This window comes from Hylaeus anthracinus, unplaced genomic scaffold, assembly GCF_026225885.1.
Source record: "Hylaeus anthracinus isolate JK02 unplaced genomic scaffold, UHH_iyHylAnth1.0_haploid 5, whole genome shotgun sequence".
NCBI classification, from domain to species: domain Eukaryota; kingdom Metazoa; phylum Arthropoda; class Insecta; order Hymenoptera; family Colletidae; genus Hylaeus; species Hylaeus anthracinus.
This window is the reverse complement of record NW_026535322.1, coordinates 1,594,878-1,605,654: the sequence shown is the minus strand read 5'-3', so window position 1 is coordinate 1,605,654 and position 10,777 is coordinate 1,594,878. Positions and strand designations below refer to the sequence as shown.

The 10,777-nt window shown below is 34.1% G+C and overlaps 5 protein-coding genes across 7 annotated transcripts; 2 read left to right on the top strand and 3 right to left on the bottom strand.

The window, feature by feature from the left end:
* Positions 1-257: 257 nt before the first annotated feature.
* Positions 258-2,367, top strand: LOC128895357 (cleavage and polyadenylation specificity factor subunit 4). The gene is made up of 4 exons (XM_054157892.1): positions 258-635; positions 904-1,107; positions 1,212-1,401; positions 1,481-2,367. The coding sequence occupies exons 1-4, from the start codon at positions 533-535 to the stop codon at positions 1,842-1,844; spliced, it is 861 nt and encodes a 286-aa protein (XP_054013867.1). The 5' UTR covers positions 258-532; the 3' UTR covers positions 1,845-2,367.
* On the bottom strand, positions 2,077-4,969 carry LOC128895348 (drebrin-like protein). Its single transcript, XM_054157875.1, has 5 exons — positions 4,608-4,969; positions 4,026-4,194; positions 3,729-3,961; positions 3,485-3,662; positions 2,077-3,408 (listed from the first exon to the last, which is right to left on the bottom strand). Exons 1-5 carry the CDS (start codon positions 4,688-4,690, stop codon positions 2,650-2,652), a joined length of 1,422 nt encoding a protein of 473 aa, XP_054013850.1. The 5' UTR covers positions 4,691-4,969; the 3' UTR covers positions 2,077-2,649.
* A 160-nt stretch (positions 4,970-5,129) lies between these two features.
* On the top strand, positions 5,130-6,087 carry LOC128895364 (U6 snRNA-associated Sm-like protein LSm2). Its single transcript, XM_054157901.1, has 4 exons — positions 5,130-5,421; positions 5,512-5,579; positions 5,647-5,737; positions 5,811-6,087. Exons 1-4 carry the CDS (start codon positions 5,419-5,421, stop codon positions 5,934-5,936), a joined length of 288 nt encoding a protein of 95 aa, XP_054013876.1. The 5' UTR covers positions 5,130-5,418; the 3' UTR covers positions 5,937-6,087.
* Positions 6,066-7,372, bottom strand: LOC128895358 (carbonyl reductase [NADPH] 3-like). Its single transcript, XM_054157893.1, has 4 exons — positions 7,229-7,372; positions 6,851-7,111; positions 6,541-6,779; positions 6,066-6,456 (listed from the first exon to the last, which is right to left on the bottom strand). The coding sequence occupies exons 1-4, from the start codon at positions 7,244-7,246 to the stop codon at positions 6,144-6,146; spliced, it is 831 nt and encodes a 276-aa protein (XP_054013868.1). The 5' UTR covers positions 7,247-7,372; the 3' UTR covers positions 6,066-6,143.
* On the bottom strand, positions 7,250-10,654 carry LOC128895343 (ribonucleases P/MRP protein subunit POP1). Of its 3 annotated transcripts, none has more exons than XM_054157862.1 (4): positions 10,276-10,654; positions 8,828-10,171; positions 7,836-8,759; positions 7,250-7,406 (listed from the first exon to the last, which is right to left on the bottom strand). In XM_054157862.1, the coding sequence occupies exons 1-4, from the start codon at positions 10,397-10,399 to the stop codon at positions 7,375-7,377; spliced, it is 2,424 nt and encodes an 807-aa protein (XP_054013837.1). In that variant the 5' UTR covers positions 10,400-10,654; the 3' UTR covers positions 7,250-7,374. The 3 variants fall into 3 exon arrangements, with proteins under 3 accessions (XP_054013837.1, XP_054013838.1, XP_054013836.1); XM_054157863.1 differs by lacking the exon at positions 7,250-7,406 and adding an exon at positions 7,409-7,526; XM_054157861.1 differs by lacking the exon at positions 7,250-7,406 and having other exon boundaries at positions 7,562-8,759.
* Positions 10,655-10,777: the final 123 nt, after the last annotated feature.

Genomic DNA, 10,777 nt, shown 5'->3' with positions numbered 1-10,777 from the left:
TTCCACCTATTCACCGCGAGATGGCTATTAAGTTGAATAAAAATCGCGCGTCATTTGAATTAGGTATTTCTTCTTTTTATGTATACCCTTTGATATCTTTTCTTTAAAAACGTACCTACAAAAGTTGAATTAAAATAGAAATTTATTTTACCCTGCCAATATTATAATATGAGTTTTACTTTCAATATTTTTTACTTACCATTATACGACCATTCGATTGTCGAAAGAAATCTTTCACAGAGCGCGCTGTGAAGAAACCGTGTAATTGTCACGCACGTGCAAAACGATGGTCAACGATGGTCGCGCGAAGAGGAACTCATAATATTTGCGATCTTCTTTGATCAATAAACACTATGAATACTTCTAAATAGAAAATTGGAGAAAATAGTGTTGAACACGCTTATATATTAAATACACACGATGCGTGAATATTTAACCGTAAAATGGTTTAAACATGCAGTTACTGGTGATGTGTAGTCAATAGAGACGAACGTACTCAATTGTAATTGTTGATTGATTATTTCAAATAATAATGGAGTGCATAGTGGCAAACGTGGATCATATGCGATTTGATATTGAAATCGCTCTTGACGAACAATATGGAGCTCTTCCTTTACCATTTGCTGGGATGGATAGTACGTAATTGTTTTTTCAGTGTACACCGATACACGCTTCGTTAGGTTATACCATGGGAAGCGTAGAACAAATTAGCAACACAAATCTATAAAAATGTGTCGATTAAAGTGTAAAATAATAAATATTGCTGTTGTATATTCCTTGAATAAAAGATGTTTTATTACTTTAACAATTCTTAACAAAATATTGATCTTTTAATTTACATTTACGTTGTTTACTTGTCGTTGGTTATATTTGTTCGATCTCCAATTTTAATATGTTTTCTAGAATCTACTGCTGCTGTATGTCAATTTTATCCAAGAGGTACATGCGTTAAAGGAGCTTCCTGTCCATTTCGACATGTACGAGGAGATCGTACCATTGTTTGTAAACATTGGTTAAGAGGTCTTTGTAAAAAGGGCGACCAGTGCGAATTTTTACACGAATATGATATGACAAAAATGCCAGAATGTTATTTTTATTCTAGATTTAGTAAGTGTGTTTTACATATTTACAAGGACACATTTATAATACACTTATATCCTATTTCGCTTTCTCATAGTACAGGTGTATTAACGTCATTTATGAATTATTAGATGCCTGTCACAATAAGGAATGTCCATTCTTGCATATCGATCCAGAAACTAAAGTCAGAGATTGTCCTTGGTACGATCGTGGATTTTGTAGGCACGGACCGTTGTGCCGACATCGACACGTGCGTCGTGTTCTTTGTATGGCGTACCTAGCTGGATTTTGTCCCGAAGGTCCAAATTGTAAATTCATGCAGTAAGTTCGTTATGCCAAGTTTTGAAATACCTCCAGTTTAAACTCGACGACTCGCGTAACGTTTCTTATTTGGTTCCAGTCCGAGATTTGAATTACCGGCAGTACAAGATATGCAGCCTAAAGAAGGAAAAAAAGTGATGATCACATGTCATTTTTGCGGGGAAGGCGGTCATAAAGCTATATACTGCAATAAAATGCCGCCCGATGTACGCGAAGCACAAGTTAGGCAAGAAATAGAAGGTAATTCTCATTCGGCGCATCACATGAATATGCATAACGGGCCGCCTCCTCGAGGACCTCAAAAGCCACTCGAAGAAGTTACTTGTTACAAATGCGGAACTAAAGGTCACTACGCTAACAAATGTCCGAAAGGCCACTTAGCATTTTTAAGTCATGCAGGAGGTAGCGGGGGCGGAAGTCAAAATCAAAATTATCGCAGATGATTCTACTTCTGTAACATTGATATTGTGATTCCATTTTAATTCGATAAGATCATTTGTAAAGATTTCTATATCGTATGGTAACGTAAGATTAATAAAACCGTTTTAATAGACAGATTCCAGATCTATTACATGTAAAATAAAGTAAAGATATTTATAAAATAAAATTGACATCATTTTCTGTAATAAAAATTTCATCAAATCGATGGACGTTGCTGACTAAAATACCATTGGATACTATAACAAATTTAAGTATTTATTGTTTAAAGAATTAAACATATTCCTAAATAAGTAGTTATTACATTTTGTAAATGCAAGGGTATTTTGCTAAGTTATTAAATACGCTATTCCTATGATCGCATCGATTTTCGTCAGAGAATGTTATAAAAAGATATATTCGTTTACGGCTAATTTATTTTTCATTCGAAACGTTAAACATGGGAAGACGTACTTCGCCATTTGTGTATGTATTGGCATTGTGACACTATTAAAGTTTAAAATCTTGTCCGCTAGAATATTAACAATATTTATTTACTGCGTGATTATTATTAGAAATATTAAATTCCTTCTTTAATGTGTGCAGTCGTCTTCAAAACATAATTAGTTCTCTTGTTATGAATGAGCACAATTCTCCGAAATACATGATATCTAAATACTTAAAATTGTACGTTCTGTGTTAAAAGGAAAATGCAAAGTCACTGTAACAATGAAAAATACTGAATATCACTTTTTTCGTATACGAACAAGCAAGCACGGTTTTCTTTCGATCGGAAACAAAGGTAGTCTATTTTTACAAGCGTGTTTCTTATCATGTCGTGTTATACTCGATAACTTCAACATAATTAGCTGGAAAAAGTCCATAAGTTCCATCAGGTCCAAGACCTTGCCACCATCCTTCATCGATAGCATCTATGTGCGTAATAATGTCTCCAGGATCGAAAGTAATTTCTGTATCGTCGGCTGCTTGATAATCGTATAGCGCCCTTGCTGTCATTCCTTCGTTGTTTGGATCAAAGTATAAGTACTGACCATCCATTTGGCTGTACAATTCATTTTCGGTAACGACTTCTTTCGTCGCTAATGATTCTTCGGGTTCTTCTTGCGGATCGGCCACTTTTGCTTCTACAGATTGGGTTTGAACCGAGGGTGTAACCGAAACAGAATCTGTTACCGAATCCAAGTTATGTGTCGTATTCACTTCAACTTTCGCTTCTTCCTCTACTTTAGTCTGAGGTGGATCTTTCTGCTGATTCTCCTCAAGAGCTTTCTTAGCTGCTTCCACGTGGCTGTTTTTCTGAACGAATTGTTGTACCGATGACGACTTCATTTGACCGGCAGCTGAATTTTGCTCAAAAACTGCGCGAGCATTTATCGTTCTTTGAGCTATTAACTGTTGCGTTTCTTTACTTCTTTGCCGTCGCAATTCTTCGCTTCGAGACTTATGACTATCATCAACGTCATTACTAAAATGCTGACTTGCTGCCATTTGATTACGTAAATTGTTGGCTTCCTCCGCGCGTTGTTCTGCCATTTTCTGCCGTGCTATTGAGTTTTCTTTGGCAGTGACCTGTAAACGTATCAAAATTCCGTTAATGAAATATGTAGCGATAAATATACGATTTAAATTTGCAATATTTCTTTACTTTTTGTTCTCTAAGCAGAGCTTCTTTTTCTTCTCGAGCTCTAATTTCTTCTTCGAGTCTTTGACGTTCCTGCTCGCATTTCGTGCGTTCCTGTTCTAGTCTTTTCTTCTCCTCCATTTCTTCTTTTTGCCAAAATTGATCGCGTTCGGTGGCATTTATTTCTTGCTCTGGGATTACTCTGCAACATATGTTATCTTTATGTTTAGATATCTAGTCCCTTTGTCGTGAATTGTATGATACATACCTGCGATATGTGGTACCAACCGGACCCGCGTTACCTTCGTTCTCGCCGCGTGGCTCGTTAAATTTATATGCAGAAGCTGTTGCTCTGGCAAGCTTCTGCATAATAAAATCTACTTCGACGTCATCTTCAGAGCGAGCGGTAATTGTTATATGAGCACCTTTCAGTAATTTTTCTACATCTCTAATATGATTTGCGCAAGTACCCTTCCTAACTATTGGTGCACCTTCTCCTTGCTGTAATACATATTTTGATTAGAGCAATATAATACTTCTATGATTCTTATTTTTAAATTCTTACCCAATTTATTAAAAGACATTTTGGCAGGGTTGTTTTAGTATCTATTACTTGACAAAAGGCATACATGATATAACTACTGTCTAATCGATCAATTAATTCTTCCACACCACCAGTTCCTGTTGCAACAACCTTTAAATTGTTAGTCTGCCCTTCATATCCGAATAAAGCCCTGTGTATGACACGAATATTAATAATGATAAACACTTAATTACATATATTCTTAAAAAATTAATGTGTAACATTATTGCTTATAACATTTAACACAACATTGATATTAAGATGAATTTAAGCATATAACATTTTTATTAACTTAAAAGCAACATGGAATTTTCTCTTTAAAAATCTGTTCAGTTATCAATCAATGCAACTGAAAGCTACAAAGTATGTTTTATGACAGAAAATGTTAATTACATATCTCACGCTATTTATATCTTGCGATAACGACAAAAGAGGTTGATATTGATTATAGGAATGCGATTTATTCATAATTTTAATTGAACATTTGTGTTTGCTAGTAGTGTGACAATAATGCTGTACCGCGACGAGAAAAATGTAACAGTGAAGAAAGAGATGAAAGCCTACCAGTTAGTAGACGATTTGTCGTCGACTACGCTGTGCCAAGCAGCTACCAAAGCGTCTTTGTTTTTCGTTAAATTAATTGACATGTTTCTCAATTAGTTTATAAAAGATTAACCGTAACAACGAATCCGATCGAGTTGCTACTGGCGAATTAATGTCACAGACGCATCTTCTCGTTTCGCCTTTTAGATTATATGTCAACGCCCTTCTGTTACCAACCGCAAAACGGTGATCTTCTTCAGTAGATGACACGTTTGAAACATTTTACGAGTTATTAAACGAAATTCTTTGTAAATTACACAAATAAGTACGAGATCTAAAGAACACTAAAACATATTTTGACAAAACTTTATTGAAAAGCCGACCTTGATGATATTCTTCACGATTACGTGTAAAGAACGATTGGTGGCGTTCTACGTACCGATAGACGATCCTCCAATCACGATAGAAGCACGAGCAAATTGAAAAACTTAATGCAAACAAAAATGTTTTATATAGCATATCAAATTCTTTCGATTAATATCTTTTATTTGCAATTATCTTCGTAAATACATAGCGATCGATAGCAAATATAAATAAAATTATTCTGCGTCAGGGTGATGCGATCCAATCAAACGCAATATCGAACTTAACGTCCATAATTTAAACTCAATAACGCATACAGTGACATTTCCAAACAAATTGTCATTACTGCAATTTTTAGCTGCTAATCGAAACAAACTTCGATCTCAATCGTATATTTATTGCACTCTGTTATGTAAATAATATAATTAGAAGACAAGAGAGCACTAAATATATTTGTATTTTTCCAAGAATGGTAAGTCTACGGTTTTCAGTTTTGGCCGGTTAACCTTAGTTTTGTTGTTTTTGCTAAAGCAAACTAATTTTATTTTCGTAATATTTACAGTTATTCTATTCGTTTTTTAAATCCTTAGTTGGTAAGGATGTTGTTGTAGAATTGAAGAATGATCTCAGGTAAGTTCATAAAAAAAAAATGCGTCATATTTAATGAAAACTTCTAACGAGACTATTTTGTTTTTAGCATTTGCGGTACTCTACACTCTGTTGATCAATACTTGAATATAAAGTTAACAGACATAAGTGTAGCAGATACAGATAAATACCCTCATATGGTTTGTATCATTAATAATTTTTAAAACTCTATGAGAGGAAACTTGATAACAGAAAATATATATTATATTTCAGTTGTCAGTAAAAAATTGTTTTATTCGAGGATCGGTAGTACGCTATGTACAGTTACCAGGAGACGAAGTGGATACTCAACTATTGCAGGATGCTGCACGAAAAGAAGCAGCAGTTCAAGCAAGATAGTTGATAATATTCTTAAGTTGGGAAGTGTTGTTTATTTCAATTTTATTATGGAAATTAACAATAATACACACTGAATATATAAAATATGAATTTTTGTATTTATAAGTATGTAAAGTGAATTTACGTATAAAACTAAAAAATCATAATTTTTATTATTTATATTTTAACCAACTACAAGAAATATTTATATTGTTACAATTTGGATGTTTATGTATCTTTTGTCCATTCGACCAATGATTTATCGTACCAAATATATTTACCTTTGATGTCTGTATTTTCTGGCAATAGTGCACAGAATGTAGGTGCTGTGGCACCTTGATCTGGTGTCAAATTTCCCATGTGACTAGTCATATCAGTGTCAACATAGCCAGGGTGTACAGCATTTACTACAAGATCTTCTCTTGAGTCTGAGTTAAACATTCTTTGATGAACTCTAGCTAGAGCAGAGACTCCTACTTTACTCACAGTATAAGCACGATTGCCCCAACCTTTTTCCACATGTTTGTCTGCTTTTGCAGCACTGAAAGTTCATTTATGTTTACATTTAATGAATGCTTAAAATATCAAATACTTTACATATAAAATTTGTAGCACTTCAACATACTCAACAAATTCACGCATTAGGCTATCCAGTTTTTCTTCTGTAAGGTTTGGATCAGAAAATCGTGATCTTAATGATTCACTAGGAATTAATGATAGAAGACCACTAGAACTTGAAACATGTACCACACGTGCATGTGGTTTCAATAGTGGATACAATATGCTACACACTTTTCTAAGAGCGAAATAATTTACTCTTAGTGTCTCTTCAGCTTGCAAGGAAAATGGTTCTGTAGCATTTGTCTACATATGTAAAAATAAGTATGCATTATGTTTTTTAAGAAAACAAGGAAATAAAATTATTTTGTAATTACCTTAAATGCAATCGCGGCATTGTTGACTAGCACATCTAATCGTCCATGCGTTTTTTGCAAGTAATCGCGAAAAGTTATAATACTACTTTCATCTGTAATGTCAAGTTGATGAAAATTTGGTGTTAAACCTTCTTCCTCTAATTGCTTTACAGCATTTAAACCTAGGGTTGTATTGCGAGCTGTCAAATATACGATTCCATCATATTGTTTGCAAAGAGCTTTAACAATGGAAAATCCAATGCCTTTATTTCCTCCGGTTACCTAAATGTTCGATGTAATTAAAAGCATTATGATACACTTATAGAAATGGTTTGAACAATAAATTCATCGAAATATATATTTTATAATCAATAATCTCTAATATGTGCATATACTTACAACAGCCACACGCTTCATTTTATATAAAAATAAAAATAAGTAGCTGCAACTATGATGACCGTCACTAATTTAGTGGTTTAGTTTAGTAGTATATTCGAGTAAAGTTTAGTATAATCTGTGTAAATGCGGCACATACATACATCTTATCACATCTGACTGAAGCTCGAAGTTATATAGCCTATATTTATCAATATTTATCGCTCTGGTAACCGCATCCGTAATCGTATTTTTTTTCAATTCCGACAAGATAAAATTACATATATTTCTTAACCATTTATTTTTTAAAAATAACTTTTATCTGAAAGCAAATATTTTTTCAAATTGTTATGCAGTTCTTTTTCTGTAAGGTTTGACTCAGAGTTGATCTTTTAGAAAATATTTTTATGTAGATATTTAATATTTAATAATTCTTCAAAATACTTTAGTACTCATAAGGACAATAAAAGAAAAAACAATGTTATGAAATTATTTTTATTTTACTAAATTGCTATTTCTACTCTAGCAATTCTATATTGTCTTGTTTGAGTATTTCTGACAAGGACAAAGGTATACATTTTATTAATCAATTCAATTATCGCATTTAATGTTACATATCCAAAACCTATACCTTTTGCTTCTGCAAAGGAAAAATCAGCTGCAGTTATGTATCCCATGATTTCTCTGTCACAAGAATGTTTTACACGGACACAATCAGGAAGAACCAACTGTGACATTTTTTGGGATTGTGTATATACAACCTCACGACTTGTTTCTAATAATTTCTTTGCTTTGTTTTCATGATTCAAGATTTGAAAGTTTTGGTTCATTATTTGATCTATTTTATTAGTTAATGCATTTCTATGACGTATTCTTTGTCTTTTTAAACGTTTCAAAAGAGATAAATGTTTTTTTCTCAATATTTTTCTAGCAGCTTCATTCGAGTCATGATTTAGTTTTTCCACAGGACCTGACCAATTTCTATTGCCTCTAAATTTATTAACATCTTCTATTTTTGGCATGCATATTAACGCGAATCTTCTAGGACACCCTTTTTGTAAAACGGTTATTTTAACGCGAACTAAACAGTTTCTGTTTTCAAATAGATTGTTCAGATTAGGGTTTGGTATATAGTTCTTTGATTTCTTGTATTTATTTTGATTTACTTCTCCGTGCAATAAATTTACTTGTAATGATTGCAATAACGTTCGATTTCTTAACACAAAAAAATCTTCGACATTCGTCCATTCTTTCATTAGAATTTTCCATTCACAGAAGAAGGGACTAGAAATTCCAAGCTTTGTAAAATTTACACGCCTGTTCGGTGGATAGCGAAGATATTTTTCTTTCAATTCTAATTTAGTACTCAATGCTTCCCTTGTATAAGCAGGTGTATCTGGATCGTTTATGTCTGGTGATTTCATTTGTCCATATTCGAATGCGATAGACTTTGATTCTCTTAGTGCACCAACTCTCACGCAACGGAATACACATGCAAGCCAGAATGGCATTGCCCAACTTGCTGGAAGAATGACATCTATGGCAGAACCTAAACCTATAAAAATAACATTAGTATTAATCTAAATATCTTATAGTTAGAAGCATTTATGAATTTAAAAGTACCTGTGTTACCAATCCCAGGTTTCTGAATTAGCAATATGGGAATCTTGGTCATAATTTCTTCATTGAAGTATTTATCATTGTCTATACCAGGAACTAAACACTCGCTCCTGAGCTTGTTAACTGCACTCATAGTTACGCATGCCCTGCTAACTTTCTGTCTTATCTCTTGTTCCCAAATTGGACTAGAATTCGCGTTTGTAGGTGGCATTGGCATTACTTCAGCCACCCGTATATCATTTCGCGGCTTCAACCTTTTCTCGGGTAGATGAAACCTTGGATCTAAGACTGTAAATCCAAGAACAATATTTGGTGGCAATTGACTAGGTGACTGTAGCGTTTTTAACGTTTGCCACAGCTGTTTTTGAAGTTTCAAAGATTCAATGTTTTCTCGATTGTTATAATATTCTATATGCCATGACTTATTAGAATCTTGAAACTCTTCGTCGCAATCCATCTGGTTATTTTCGAATGGCGTTACATTTATATCATTCGTTATCGAAGAAAATTTATCATCAAAATTCGGCAACCGCAAAACGTTCGTTAAGATGCTTATCGATAACGGGCCATAAAATCGAAATCGATTTAAAGTATTCTTATGGATAATCATTTTACAATTTTTATTGTTAACATATGAGTAGGATTTTGTGATTTGATTGCTCATAAAAGTAGGATCAGCGTCGTCAGATTTGAACTCGAAACTCGATACAATTTCTACGATGAAATCATTAAGAAACGATGGATGTACCCAAATCCAGATCGTCCTTACATCAGAATGACTTGGTCTCCACAGGAAGTGGACATAACCGATCGGAGATTGAGGGTAGCCGTTCTTTTTAAAAAACATTAATGTCCCTTCTCGAGCGGCGCTAATAAAAATCTTTGCGACGAACGTTAATTCGAGTGGATTGCAATGGTCTTTCAAGGTTTCCTTTAGAACTACTTCTGGGCCATATATTTCGATGCATGTGTAATAAGAAATATCCTGCATCAAGCAATGTCTCGCGACAGCGCGATAGTTGGCCCTAAAACATTTGTCGTTCGCGTGACTCGCGATTCTGTAGCCCCATTTTTCAACCATATGAAAACGTTTGGCATGCCAAATGTGGGTCTCTAACCAAATTTTGTTTCTTTGCCTTCGATTGTATTCCAAAAGTAAATTACGTGGTCGTCTTCGATACCTACGCGACGGTCTTTTAGTTTTGGGCGGCAATCCAGATTTAGTCATTTGATTTAAATGTGCCTCCTGTAATCTGCGCGGCAAACGTTTCGCGTTATGAGACATTACTCGTCTGCGCATATATACCGGAAGCTTTTGAAATAGTAATTTCGTTTGTTGAGGGTTCTCTGTAAATTTAAAAATATTAAGGCTAAATTAGAATTTCTTGTCTTGTAAAAATATATTTGTATCGCAATTCCGAATGCATGAAACGAAGCATCGATCGACATACCAATAGAATACGTCATTGCAGCAATTTCGCTGGCTCTCGAAGAAACAAGTTTTTTAATGTGTACCTCGTTCGGTAACTTTTGAGATCCACCTAGAAATTCATCGAACTGTTCCTTTCCCGCCATTTTCGCCGAATGTTTATTTTGAATACTTGTTTATAGAAAGTAAGGTGATATTCTCTCGTTTTTATTACTAACGAGTAGATATGAAAAAACAATTCAGGTTTACTATTTTATCGATGTGCATGCGCGACGAGTACTTGTTACGTATGTAAATTGCAAATCATTGTATACTTTATAACATTACTCTAACTATTGACTTACAACTTGCACGTGTTATTCTGTGTTATTATGACGTACTAACGTCACGGATGAAAACATTTCAATTTAAACTTAGAATTGCGTGCAGGTCGTAGATTAGTAGAAACTACTTGGCACGAGTGCCTGTAGGGGGCAGAGCATGGAGTGTATTGAAAATAGACTTGAGAATCGGGCCTGTACATT